The 14,208-nt window shown below is 54.0% G+C and overlaps 1 protein-coding gene across 5 annotated transcripts in view; it reads left to right on the forward strand.

Moving 5' to 3' along the window:
• ADAM17 (ADAM metallopeptidase domain 17) overlaps positions 1-14,208 on the forward strand; it is a 55,885-nt gene that overhangs the window by 38,307 nt on the left and 3,370 nt on the right. For all 5 annotated transcript variants that reach the window (XM_002722480.5, XM_070069465.1, XM_070069466.1 and 2 more), the window contains 9 exons: positions 2,742-2,886; positions 2,977-3,065; positions 4,001-4,153; positions 7,920-8,119; positions 8,719-8,822; positions 8,941-9,075; positions 10,342-10,472; positions 12,977-13,055; positions 13,509-13,597. In XM_002722480.5, coding sequence (XP_002722526.1) covers positions 2,742-2,886; positions 2,977-3,065; positions 4,001-4,153; positions 7,920-8,119; positions 8,719-8,822; positions 8,941-9,075; positions 10,342-10,472; positions 12,977-13,055; positions 13,509-13,597 — 1,125 coding nt within the window. The remainder of the gene's footprint in view (positions 1-2,741; positions 2,887-2,976; positions 3,066-4,000; positions 4,154-7,919; positions 8,120-8,718; positions 8,823-8,940; positions 9,076-10,341; positions 10,473-12,976; positions 13,056-13,508; positions 13,598-14,208) is intronic.

The following is a 14,208-nucleotide window of genomic DNA, read 5'->3' on the forward strand; positions in this document are numbered from 1 at the left end:
CTAACATGGATCGCATCTGCATTCATACAGGCACCTCCACTGACCATCCACCCCCACTGACCAACAGCTGCCCCGTCCTCTGTAGCAGCACAGATGTCAGCTGGCAGAAATACGGGGGAAAGGTTACAAAGCAGGGTTTCTCTCTCTCTCTCTCGTTTTATTTAATTGTTTGAAAGGCAGAGTGAGAGACAGGAGAGATCTTCTGTCTGTCCATGGATTCACTGCCCAGAAACATCTGCCACAGCTGGAGCTGGGCCCCTCCAAAGTCAGGAGCCAGGAGCTTTTTCTGGGTCTCCCAGACCATGGCAGAGAGCTGGATCAGAAGTGGAGCAGCCGGGACTCGAACTGGCACCCATATTGGATGCTGGCACTGCAGGCAGCAGCCTTACTTGCCACGCCACAGCACCAGCCCCCTAGTGGATCTTTTAAGGCAATAATTATCAAACAGGCTATGAGTATGTATTGGACAGTAGAAACATAACTTGGGCAACTGGAAGTAAGGTTTAAAGTTTTTGTGTTTTCATTCCAGTATTAATGTAAAGATAGCTAACTTAATGTTGCTTTGTTGTGAAATTACTTTTGTGAAGTGATGGCGTCTGTCTCTTGATGTATTGGAAAATGTATTCGTTTCCTGTTGTGGTACTAGCAAATCAGCACAAATTTAGCTGGTTAGACAGAGCTTGTTATTTATCTCAGAGTTTCCATGGGTTCGTCCAGGCAGAGTCTGACTCATCTAGATTTTGTGTTTAAGGTCTCAAAAGGCCAGAGGCAAGTTTCCAAAGCTTGAATGGAATTAAAGTGTATTATCAATTCTTTTTTTTTTTTTTAAAGATTTATTTATTTGTTTGAAAGTCAGAATTAGAGACAGGGAGAGACAGATCTTCCCTCTGCTGGTTCACTCCCATATTGCCACGGTACCAGGTCTGGGCCAGGCCAGAGTGAGGAGCTTCATCCAGGTCTCCCGTGTGGGTGCAGGGGCTCAAGCACTTGGGCCATCCTCCACTGTTTTTCCCAAGTATATTAGCAGGGAGCTGGATTGGAAGTAGAGCAGCCAGGACTCAAACCAGTGCCCATGTGGGATGGCGGCACTGTGGACAGTGGCTTGCTGCCTCCTGTACTGTGAATTCTTTATCCAGATTGAGAACCATGCTGTCTGTAGTAGTTTGTGTGACACTCTGACACACCTGATCTGATTTGATCTGCCAGCGCTCGGAGGTAGCTGGAGATGGCACCGTTAGTCTCGTAAAGCCGCCGGCTGGTGTTTGTTGGTTGGCTCGGGCTGCCGTGACAAAGTGCCGCAGACTGGGGCTCCAACACCATGTGTTCACTTCTCGCTGTTCTGGAGGCCCCAAGTCCAGGCTCAGGGTGTTGGCAGAATTGGTTTCCTCTGGCTTCTCGCCTTGGCTTGTAGCAGCTCCCTCCCCTCTGTCTTCTCAGGGTCTCCCTGTGTCCCTGTGCTCTCTCCTGCACAGCAGGTGTCAGTCCTAGCAGATTAGGGCCCCCCACGATGCTCTTAATCACCTCAGTTAGCTATTTGCAGGGCCTGGCTCCAAAGGTGGTGTCCTGAGGTGAGTGTGAGTTCAGAGGGGCACAGGGCAGCCTGGAGGAGCAGGGTTAGACCACTGCTCCCGAGTGGTTCCTCAGCCCCGCCCGACTCCCAGACCCGCGGGACCACCACGCTGCTCTGCTTTCCCCTGGCCTCCAGCTGACCCCGTCAGGGGAGGCGCCAGCACGGAGAGCTGCCTGTGTGCTCCTCTCCACTGCTCTTCCCTAAGGCTCCTAGCAGATTCCTGAGGCCTCTTCCTGTCACCACAGAACTCCCAAAATCCCAGGGTGGCCACATGGCATCCCTCATGTAGGAGTTTCTGACCTCCCATTTCAGTATTTTAAAAATCAAGGCGTTTTAACTGGGAGTCTCTGGATTGCTCTGGTGGAGATCTTAAAGTGATAATGTGAAGCCCTTTTAAATTAAGGGGAAAAAATCTTCATGAACCGACAGTGTTGATTTAAAGGGATTTAAACTTTTTATTTTAGTAGCATAAAAGCAGATGTATAAGTTTTCCTATAAGTTTGTGTTTGTAACACCTGTATGTCATAAAGTTTAAGATTGATTTATTTATTCAAAAGACAGAGTGGCAGAGAGAGAGAGAGGTTTTCCATCCGCTGGTTCACTCCCCCGTTGGCTGCAAAGGCCAGAGCTGCGCCAGTCCAAAGCCAGGAGCCAGGAGCTTCTTCCAGATCTCCCACTTTGGCCATCTTCCACTGCTTTCCTGGGCCATAGCAGAGAGCTGGATATTGGAAGTGGAGCAGCTGGGACTTGAACCAGCGCCCATATGGGATGCTGATGCCTCAGGCCAGGGTGTCAACCCTCTGCGCCACAGCGCCAGCCCCTCCAGTTGTACTCCCGAAGTACTTTTGCGGGATCTGTTTTGGCCTGGGTGCTGTGACCCCCTTGCAGAATTGAAAGATTGCCAGAGTCGGGCTGGGTGGGCTCAGGACGGCCTTGGCGGGAGCAGGGAGTGGGTCTGAACAGCTGGCCGGGCCTCCGCGCGCGGCCTTTGTGCGGCCGTCAGATGGCAGGCTCTGCTGTTCCTTGTGCAGCTGGGAGAGCTCCTGGGAGAAGCACCTCTGTTCAGGGTTGTGCTCGCTGGTGCGGAACTCCAGGCCTGGCGCCGTTCTTCAGTGGGAACACTGCTGTACATGTCAGCCTAATGCAGAAATGCCTTTTTTTTTTTTTAAAGCAATTTAGCTTTGATATTGCTGAAGAAGCGTCTAAAGTCTGCCTGGCGCACCTTTTCACTTACCAGGATTTTGATATGGGAACTCTAGGACTGGCTTACGTCGGTTCTCCCCGAGCAAACAGTCATGGAGGTGTTTGTCCAAAGGGTAAGGCTTTCCGTTTATGTGCTCACGGTGCTGGAGTAGGCACACTGACATCGGCATTAAACGGTTTGCTGCTTTTCCTTTTGCCTTTAGCTTATTATAGTCCAGTGGGGAAGAAAAATATCTATTTGAACAGTGGTTTGACCAGCACCAAAAATTATGGTAAAACCATCCTTACAAAGGTAAGTTCTTTTTAAAAAGGATAAATTTGGAATTTTTGTATTACAGCCTCTTTTACAGTATACTTAAATATCTTTAAAAGAAATAATATGTACTTTTAAAAAATACATGATTTTTAATGAGAAATATGAAAGTTAAAGAGAAGTATACCGAGGAGGATAAATCCGCCTGTCTGCCTTGGTGGTTTTCTGGGAGCCGCTCCTGGCGCCCCGTCCGGCAGCTGCTCCGGGCGCCTCACCTCCTGGTCCTGCAGCGCAGCTGTAGTTGGGAGGGGGCCGCACCGACGCGGGCCCTGGAGGAGGCACAGGTGGGAGCGTCGGCAGCTCACTGCGGTGAGCTGTTGTTTATCCACACCACGCTGCAGGCTTGGAATGTCCAGTGTCTGGGGCTTTATTATGAATATTCTAGTACATCTTGTAAGTTCTATTTCTCTAAAATTGATTTAAGTAAACCTTTATAGTACTTTAATTGTACAGGCTGCACACACACCCTTAATCTGAAAATTTGAAATCTGAATGTACCAAAATTCAGAAGTTTTTGGAGATGAACAAGCAGAAAATCCATACTGTGAAACCTTGTTCATGCATACATTTAAAGCATTGGTGTAAAGTTACTCTGTGTGTTTAAGGTGTATATGAAACATAAATGGATTTTGTGTTTAGACCAAGATATATCATTATGTAATACACATATTCCAGAATTTAAAAAAAAAAATCCCATATCCTGAACTCTTCTGGTCCCAACACTCTGGTTAAAGGATGCTCATCCTGAACTAAATAGAAGGCCATGTACTCTGCTTAGTTTCTGTAATTGTAGAAGAAATTTTGATTGCTTGTTACTCTTCTGTTCATGTGACTGAAGATAAGAGCACAGGCCCCGCTGGCCAGTGCAGCTGGTTGAAGGTGGGAGCTAATGTTTTCTTTGTATCACCTGTAAGGAGGCCGACCTGGTTACAACTCATGAGCTGGGACACAACTTTGGAGCAGAGCACGATCCTGATGGTCTGGCAGAATGTGCTCCGAACGAGGACCAGGGTGGAAAGTATGTCATGTACCCCATCGCTGTGAGTGGGGACCATGAGAACAACAAGGTATGCCCGCTGGGGCTCGGTGCTGTCGGGAAGGGCGGAGACAGTGACATCGTGATGAGCGCTCAGAGGGATGGAGCTGCAGGTCACAAAGCACCCTGACACTAAGCGCGGCCCCCCAGAGCTGTAGGCCTGGGCTGTAATAACGACTCCTGTCAACTCTAGGCTTGAGGGTTTTGCTGACTCACGCTTGTATTAAAAACTTCTAGTCATTTATAAGTTGTTATTCAATGTAGCTCTACAGTACTTCACAGTTTGCATATTTTCATTAACTTTTACAATAAAACACAAGCTGTTTGCCAGATGACAGGCCTCGTGTGGGGAAGGCGCTTGTCTGTCTTGTTTGCACCTCTGTCTCCAGCGCCGGCAGGAGTACCTGGAACATGATACATATTTGTTGAATAGACACATGAACCAAGTTACTGCTGAGTTCTGATGAAGTACACTACTTGAAGTTTGGATGTTGTGGCACAGTGGGTTAAGCCACCTCTTCTGATGCCTACATCCTGTATCTGAGTGCTGGTTCAGGTTGCAGCTCCCCACTTCCAGTCCAGCTCCCTGCTAACGCATGGTAGGCAGCAGATCATTGCTCAAGTGCCTGGGCCCCTGCCACCCTGGCCTAGCCCAGCCCTGGCTATTGAGGGGGTTTGGGGAGTGAACCACTAAATGGAAGATTCTCTCTCTTTCTTTCTCTTTCAAATAAATAAATAAATCTTTCTTTTTTTGTATTTTTTAAAGATTTTTTGTATTTATTTGATAGGCAGACCTGGGGCCGCCACTGAGGCAGAGTGGGTGAATGCCGCGGCCTGAAGTGCTGGCATCCCATACGGGCACTGGTTCAAGTCCTGGCTGCTTCTCTTCCGATCCAGCTCTCTGCTATGGGCTGGAATAGCAGCAGAAGGTGGCCCAAGTCCTTGAGCCCCTGCACCCACATAGGAGACCTGGAAGAAGCTCCTGGCTTTGGATCTGCACAGCTCTGGCCATTGTGGCCATCTGGGGAGCGAATCAGTGGATGGAAGACCTCTCTCTGTCTCTACCTCTTGCTGTAACTGTCTGTCTGTTTTTTTTTTTTTTTTTTTGACAGGCAGAGTGGACAGTGAGAGAGAGAGACAGAGAGAAAGGTCTTCCTTTGCCGTTGGTTCACCCTCCAATGGCCGCCGCGGCTGGCGCGCTGCGGCCGGCCGGCGCACCGCGCTGATCCGATGGCAGGAGCCAGGAGCCAGGTGCTTTTCCTGGTCTCCCATGGGGTGCAGGGCCCAAGCACTTGGGCCATCCTCCACTGCACTCCCTGGCCACAGCAGAAAGCTGGCCTGGAAGAGGGGCAACCGGGACAGAATCCGGCGCCCCGACCGGGACTAGAACCCGGTGTGCCAGCGCCGCTAGGCGGAGGATTAGCCTAGTGAGCCGCGGCGCCGGCCACTGTCTTTCAAATAAATAAAATAAATCTTAAAAAAAAAAAAAAAAAGCCAAAGAAACAAAAAAAAAAAAAAAAGAAAGAAAAGCAGACCTATAGAGGGGGGGAGACAGAGCGAGGTCTACCATCCACTGCTTTATTCCCCAAATGGCTGCAATGTCCAGTGCTGAGCCAGGTAAGAACTAGGAGCTTCATCCAGGTCCCCCACGTGGGTGTGGGCCCAAGCACCTGCGGATCTTCTGCTGCTTTCCCAAGCATACTGGCAGGGAGCTGGATTCAAGCCGGGACTTGAACTGGTGCCCATGTGGGATGCCGGCACCACAGGTACCAATTACACCACAGCACCTACCCCAGTAAATAAATTTTTAAGCAATAATCATTAAAATGAGAAAAGGTAAGCCTTAATAAAACTCAGAAAGCACACAACTACTGTGGGAATCCAGGTGAAATGGTGACGATACGCACGGACCGTGAAGCAGTGAGTGGTGACTGTTGAAACTGGCGAGTGGCCTGAGGTTGCTGACCTGCCTTCCTGTCCACTTTACAGACATTTGCGCATTCCTGTAATAAAAAGAGGAAAAATGAGGCCGGCGCCGCGGCTCACTAGGCTAATCCTCCGCCTAGCGGCGCTGGCACACCGGGTTCTAGTCCCGGTCGGGGCGCCGGATTCTGTCCCGGTTGCCCCTCTTCCAGGCCAGCCCTCTGCTGTGGCCAGGGAGTGCAGTGGAGGATGGCCCAAGTGCTTGGGCCCTGCACCCCATGGGAGACCAGGAAAAGCACCTGGCTCCTGGCTCCTGCCATCGGATCAGCGCGGTGCGCCGGCTGCAGCGCGCCGGCCGTGGCGGCCATTGGAGGGTGAACCAACGGCAAAGGAAGACCTTTTTCTCTGTCTCTCTCTCTCTCACTGTCCACTCTGCCTGTCAAAAAAAAAAGAAAGAAAAAAAAAAAAGAAAAATGTGCCAGTGTTGTGGCACAGTAGATTGAATGGCCACTTGGGCACCCCTGTCCCATATCACAGTGCTGGTTCGCTGATGACTCCACTTCTGATCCAGCTCTCTGCTGATGAGCCTGGGAAGGCAGTGGGAGATGGCTCAGGTGCTTGCGTCCCTGCGTCCCGTGTGGGGAACTCGGCAGCTCCTCGTTCCCGACTTCAGCCTGCCTAGCCCCTGGCTGCTCTGTTTATGAGGCGAATCCGTGGAGGAGGATCTTCCTCTGTGCCTCCCCTCTCTCTGTTGCTCTGCCTCTCAAATAAATAAACATGGTTTCTCTTTTTTAGTGGAAAATACGTGACTAGGGGAACAGTTAAATCGCCACCTGTGGTTGACGGCTGCCGTGTGGTGTGGGGCCTGCAGGCGACCTGTCCCCTGCCCCGTGGCTCTGAGGCTGTGGTCAGACTCTCGGGGCGACATGCATGTGGCTGCCGTCCTGCTGCGAGTCTTTCCAGGCGGGTTTCCCTGGGATGAGCAGGGAGCCTGGTGAAGCTGGTTGTTTCTGGAGCCGCTGGTCTAAATCATCAGGGATGAGTTTATTTTGTCCTGAGGACATCTTTAGTTATTTTCTAAGAATCACATTGATTTGAGAGGCAGAGAGGGAGAGTAAGCGAGCGCTCCTGTCCACTGGTTCTCCTCCCAAGTGCTGCTGGGACTGGGCCAGACAGAAGGTGGAAGCCAGGAATTCCTTCCAGGCTGCCCCGTGAGTGATAGGGACCCAACTCCTGGAGCCAGCATTGCCCCTCGCAGGGACCCACACAATTGGGCCATCTTCCGCTGCTCTTCCCAGGCTGTTAGCAGGGAGCTGGATCAGAAGTGGAGCACCCAGGACTTGAACAGTGCCCATGTAGGATGCTTGCATTGCAGGCGGTGGCTTTACCCGCTGTGCCGTGGCATGGAACTGGCTCCAGACAGCTAAAAACCTTTAAACACGGATCATCCGGCTCATGGTAGCCAGGGGAAGGGAAGGGGGTGAGCCAGAACGGGCCCCTTCTGCAGCCCTGGATCAGTCTGTCTGAGGGCAGTTTCTCCCTAGTTCTCCTGTCAACACCGGGGTGAGGGGGACGTGCGTGCGGCCGCAGGGAGCGTCACGTCTGGTGGAGTTCACAGTTGTGCTTTAGGCCGGGCCTTGTCCCTGGCAGTGGCAGTGGCGGAGACGTTTGGTCTCCGTGTTTGTGCACTTGACTGCGTGTGCCAGCTACTCAGCAGCCTGTGGAGAGTGACATTCGGTCCACAGGAGGGCACTGGGGGCAGCTGGTGGCTCGGCCGTGGCTCCGGGGTGTCACCGCTGGTCATGTTGCATGAACCGTGTGTCCCTAGAGAAGAAAAGTGACGTGTTGGTTACTGGGGCCCTTTTTCTCTTCAGCTGTTCTCAAACTGCAGCAAGCAGTCCATCTATAAGACCATCGAGAGTAAGGCCCAGGAGTGCTTCCAGGAGCGCAGCAACAAGGTGTGCGGGAACTCCAGGGTGGACGAGGGGGAGGAGTGCGACCCCGGCATCATGCACCTCAGCAGCGACTCGTGCTGCAACAGCGACTGCACCTTGAAGCAGGGCGTCCAGTGCAGGTGAGGAGGCTCGTGGAGCCTGGAACAGAAGACTGAGCGCGCGTGCGCGGTGGGGTCAGCCAGCGTGTGTGCGCCTGTGTCCATTGAGGATGACTGTGCACCAGTCAGACGTCAGTCCTAGGGTATGAGTCACGTGCAGAGTGATAGTGCAGCGTCCGTAACGACACGCACTGAGGGTGGCGCTGTGGAAGGCCCGCGCTTCCATTTTTCTTTGCACAGCTAGATCAGTGCTTGGCTTAGAAGGGGAAGCTTTTATCCATGGTGAGCAAAGGAGACATCCTGACCCTGAAAATACCGACGGGCAGGCTCCGGCCACTGCTGTCTCGGCCACCGACGGCCGGTGGGCCCCCGTCTTCCTGTTTTTAATGAACATCTTACTGCACGCTGAGGAGATGTTGTAGAGGTGGGCGCTCTGTGAAACCGTGCTTCTCTGCTAAGCGTGGAATTGAGGTTGCTTCCGGCACGTGAGAGGGACGGTCGGTTTGTGCTGTGGCTGCAGCTGCGTGGGAGTCTGATTTTGCAGCAGTGGGGTGACCTCTGAGCGCTGTGCCGGCCTCTGTGCTGTCACGATGTGTGTTGAGCGTTCCCTGTCTTCACAGTGACAGGAACAGCCCTTGCTGTAAACACTGTCGGTTCGAGACTTCGCAGAAGAAGTGCCAGGAGGCTATCAATGCCACGTGCAAAGGCGTGTCCTACTGCACAGGTACGGGCGGGAACCCTGGCCTCGCTGTCCATGAGGCACTCGCTTTTTTTCTTTTTGATGAGAGCACTGGAGGACAGGGGCTCCGTGCCTCAGCGTGCTAATGGGTCTTTGCCACCAGGGAACAGCAGTGAGTGCCCGCCCCCAGGAAATGCCGAAGATGACACAGTTTGCCTGGACCTGGGCAAGTGTAAGGATGGCAAGTGTGTCCCCTTCTGTGAGAGGGAGCAGCAGCTGGAGTCCTGTGCGTGCAATGGTGAGTGCGTGGGGGAGACGGGCGCTGGCTGCCGGGCCCCTTCCCCCGGTGGAGGCCCGCCCGTGACTGCTGCCCAGAGCGGTGGCGAGAAGCAGACTGGGACCAGGCAGGAGGGGGAGGCAGTGTGTACAGGCTGACCTCTGCCCCCAGCTGCACCCATGTGAAAATGGTCTGGCTATCTTGCTACAGTTCAGACGTAGCAGGCTCTGGGGGAGGGTAGGCGGAGTGTTGGAGTGGGCAGATGGAGTGCACGTCTGTCCTCACCGCCTCTCTGTGTCATACAAATCAGAGTAGCATTGAGAATTCCAGGGTCCGCTTCCACCAAAGTGGATTTTAGCTGTTGTCAGCAGAGCTGGGCCCGCTGCCTTGGGTCCCTGCCAGGGCATCCGGGAGCAGGAGCCTCTCACGCTGGCCTCGGACTGCTCTGAGGTTCGTCTCCAGGCTGTCTTCGGAGCCCTCGGGTCGGAGCAGGGCCTTCGGGGACTGGCTGGGTTCTGGCTCCCACCCACTTCGGACTTGGAGTGGCTAAGGTGGTGCTGCCGACTCCCTCACCGGGAGCTGCCCGCCCCGTGGGGGATGGAGCCAGGAGCACATAGTGGTTGCCAAGTGAGTCGCTCACTGAGTGGAAGCAGGGGCTGAGGGAGCCCTGGGAAGACCGGCAGTCACAGGAAGTGCCCAAGCGATGTCAGACGAGGGGACGGTGGGAGGTGTCTTTGCCTTGCTTCTGTGTTCTGCCTGATTTCGTTTCCCTGAGCGTGCATGTAGACTTCCCCTGGGTCAGAGTCTCCCCGCGGTTCCACTGCAAGGTTAATTTTTGGCATTTTTGCTGTTGGTGCATGTGCCTGTGCAGCTCATCTGATGCCCAGCTGTTGTCCCCCCGACCCCCGTACCCTCAACTGCTCTTGGAGGGTCGCTGAGCGTGGGCTGTGGGACTCGTGTCGCTGGGCTCGCCGTGGCAGGCAGACACATCGCTCACACTCTGGCCTGCAGGAGCCGGCGTGGCTGTGTGGGGCGTCCTCCGCACACAGCAGCTGCAGATCCGAGTCCGTGTAGTGAGAACGCCGGGCCGAGGGACGCGGCCGGACATGAGCCCTGGGGAAGGGGTCAGGAGGGACGCAGGCGTCTCTTTCCCGGCCTTTGTGGCCTGTGTGGCTCTGAGGGCTGCGGAGTGAACTGGGACGTGGTTGTGGCGGTGTTAGCGTTTGGAATGGGGGGGCAGTGTGGTCGGGGAGCGAGGGGTGCAGAGCTGGGCCTGTTGTGTTTCAGAGACGGAGAACTCGTGCAAGGTGTGCTGCAGGGACCCCTCTGGGCGCTGCGTGCCCTACGTGGACGCGGAGCAGAAGAACCTGTTCCTGAGGAAGGGCAAGCCCTGCACCGTAGGGTTCTGCGACATGAACGTGAGTGCGCGCTCGGGCTGGGGGGGAGGGGGGGTCACGTGTGCACGCCTGCAAACGAGGAAGTGAAAGCACACGCAGAGCTGCAGACGCGGCGTCTTCCCCGGCCTGCTTACCTGCGGGTCGAGGTGCAGGTCAGCGCCACTGCAGCTGCAAGGCCACCGCCCAGGCCAGCGGAGATCGTGCCCTGCGAGGGTGGCTGGGCCCAGACGGGGCCCAGACAAGGGCAGGACCCGGCACTTGGTGGTGAAGTTGGTTGCTTTCAGCAGTGGCTCTTCTCTTTTTATTTTTTAAAAGTTTTTAAAGATTTATTTATTTGAAAGACCAGGTTAGAGGGAGAAATGAAGTAGTATCTTCATCAACTGGTTCCCTCCCCAGATGGCCACAATGGCTGGGGCTGTGCCAGGTAAAGCCAGGAGCCTAGAACGCCATCCTCGTCTGCTACGTGGGTGACAGGGGCCCAAGCACTTGAGCCATTTTCCATTGCTTTCCCAGGGACATCAGCGGGAAGCTGGATCAGAAGTGGAGCAACTGGGACTGGCACTTCTGTGGGATGCTGGGATTGCAGGCAGCAGCTTAACCCACTGTGCCACAGCATTGGCCCCTCAGCAGCAGAGTTTTTTTTAAGGTTTATTTATTTTATTTGAAAGGCAGAGTCAGAGAGGTCTCCCATCCGCTGATTCACTCCCCGGATGGCTGCAACTGCTGGGGCTGAGCCAGGCTGGAGCCTGGAGCCAGGAGCCTCTTCCAGGTCTCTCACACGGGTGCAGGGCCCAAGCACTTGGGCCACCTTCTCCTGCTTTCCCAGGCCATAGCAGGGAGCTGGATCGGAAGAGGGGCAGCCAGGACTAGAACCAGCACCCATATGGGATCCTGGTACTGCAGGCAGTAGCTTTACCCACTATGCCACAGCGCTGGCCCCAGCAGAGGTTTTTTTTTTTTTTTTTTTTTTTTTGACCGGCAGAGTGGACAGTGAGAGCGAGAGACAGAGAGAAAGGTCTTCCTTTGCCATTGGGTCACCCTCCAATGGCCGCGGCTGGCACACCGCGCTGATCCGAAGGCAGTAGCCATGTGCTTCTCCTGGTCTCCCATGGGGTACAGGGCCCAAGGACTTGGGCCATCCTCCACTGCACTCCCGGGCCACAGCAGAGAGCTGGCCTGGAAGAGGAGCAACCAGGACAGAATCCAGTGCCCCGACCGGGACTAGAACCCGGTGTGCCGGCGCCGCAGGGGGAGGATTAGCCTAGTGAGCCGCGGCGCTGGCCAGAATTTTTTTTTTTTTTTTTTTTTCAGTAGAACATAGTTTTATTCATGTGGATGATGGGTAAGGATCGCAAGGATCAGACAAACTTGTGAAGCTCTGTTTGACAGTGTTGTCCATCTCACATTACCCATCTTTGGGAGACTGATTTTTCTCTTTTTTTAGATTTATTTATTTATTTATTTGAAAGGTAGATTTATAGATAGAGAAGCCAAGAGCTTCTTCTGGGTCTCCCAAGTTGGTGCAGGGGCCCAAAGACTTGGACCATCTTCCCCTGCATACCTAGGCACAGTAGAAGGGACTGAAAGTGGAGCAGCCATGGCCGGCGCCGCGGCTCACTAGGCTAATCCTCCCCCTGCGGCGCCGGCACACCGGGTTCTAGTCCCGGTTGGGGCGCCGGATTCTGTCCTGGTTGCTCCTCTTCCAGTCCAGCTCTCTGCTGTGGCCCGGGAGTGCAGTGGAGGATGGCCCAAGTGCTTGGGCCCTGCACCCCATGGGAGACCAGGAGAAGCACCTGGCTCTGGCTTTGGATCGGCGCAGCGCTTCAGCCACAGTGGCCATTTGGGGAGTGAACCAATAGAAGGAAGACCTTTCTCTCTGTCTCTCTCACTGTCTAACTCTGCCTGTTTAAAAAAAAAAAAAAGAAAAGAAAAAAAAGTGGAGCAGCCAGACCTTGAACCGTTGCCATATGGATGCCAGTGTCATAGGTGGTGACTTAACCTGCTGTGCCACAAGGCTGGCCCCCAAACTGGTTTTCTTGAGTTTTATCTCCTGGTGATTCTAAATTCACTTCTGCAAATGGACTAATTGTGATTGTGTCAGAACAGTATAGCCTCACTTGAGTACTGATGTGTGTACACACAGTAACACACATCCACTTGAAAGACAGGACACACGGAGACAGAGCAGCGGCACCCACTGCCTTCTGTCCACTGATTTACTCCTCAAGTTCCTGTAACAGCGAGGGCTGGGCCAGGCTGGAGCCAGGAGCCAGGATCTCTCTCTAGGTCTCCTGTGTGGGTGGCAGGGGCCCAAGTACTTGAACTTCCATCTACTGCCTCGCACAGTGCATTAGCAGAGTGTTCTGATGGGGGGCGGTGTCCCCAGCAGTGGCGATGCCACAGCGCCTGCATCGACGTCACTGCCTTCCGTCAGATGGGCCCCTACGCCGCCGATCGTAATGAAGTCAAGACCATTCCTACGTGTGTTGCTTTTAGGGGTGATGCCTCACGTGTTTTCTTTGTAGGGCAAGTGTGAAAAACGCGTGCAGGATGTAATTGAGCGGTTTTGGGATTTCATTGACCAGCTGAGCATCAACACTTTCGGTAGGTGATGGCCCCGCTGGAGAGGTGTGGTGTCCGGTCTGGGCCCCTTCCTGCGGAAGCGGGCCTGCTCACCACTTCCGTGAACACGCGTCTCGGGTGGGTCTCGGGATCTGCACAAGGAGGTGACTGTACTCTCAAGACTCCGCAGTGTAATCCGAAATCACACCCAGAAACAGGGCGGCGCTGTCCTAGGCACCCCCAGCCTTGGTAGCAGCGTCTCCGTGGTTGTGGTCGGCGTGCTGACCGCGACGCCGGGGTCTGCTGTGCCGGGGCGGCCGCGCCCTCCTGAGGAGCGCGTGGACAGGCCTCACGACCACGACAGCAGTGGTGACAGGTGGCAGTCTCGTGGCCCTCGACACAGCAGGATCATGTTCCAAGAGCATTTGATTTCGGGTTTACGAGGTGAAGCACTTGCTCGAAACACTCACTCGTCCCCTGTTCGGATTTTCGCAGGAAAGTTCTTAGCAGACAACATCGTAGGGTCCGTCCTGGTCTTCTCCCTGATATTCTGGATTCCTTTCAGCATTCTTGTCCATTGTGTGGTAAGTCGCCATTTTTAAATGTTCGTTTTTAGCTGTTGAAAAGGCAGAGCAATAGAAGGAGGAAGGAGATTCTTCATGCAATGGTTCACTCTGCAGATGCCCCCAACAGCCAGGGCTGGGCCAGGCTTCCTGTGGGTCTCCCCTGGGCGGCAGGGGCCCAGGACTCGAGCCACCCGTCCGCTGTGGAGGTGGCTGATGCTCAAGCCAGCACCCCCGTATGCTGTGGGTGTTCCGAAAGGTGACTGAACCTGTCGCACCACCACCCACCCCACATCAGCAGCTTGTGTTTTTTTTTTTTTTAAGATTGATTTTTTATTTTTAAAGATTTATTTATTTTGTTTGAAAGTCAGATTTACAGAGAGAATAAGAGAGAGAAAGAGAGATCTTCATCCATTCGGGTGCAATGGCCGGTGCTGTGCCACTCTAAAGCCAGCAGCCAGGAGCCAGGAGCTTCTTCCGGGTCTCCCACGCGGGTGCAGGGGCCCAAGCACTTGGGTCATCCTCCACTGCTTTCCCAGGCCACAGCAGAGAGCTGGATGGGAAGTGGAGCAGCTGGGACTTGAACTGGCACCCACATGGGATGCCGACGCCACAGGTGGCAGTTTTACCCG

Source organism: Oryctolagus cuniculus, chromosome 2 (genome assembly GCF_964237555.1).
Source record: "Oryctolagus cuniculus chromosome 2, mOryCun1.1, whole genome shotgun sequence".
In the NCBI taxonomy this organism is placed as follows: Eukaryota; Metazoa; Chordata; class Mammalia; order Lagomorpha; family Leporidae; genus Oryctolagus; species Oryctolagus cuniculus.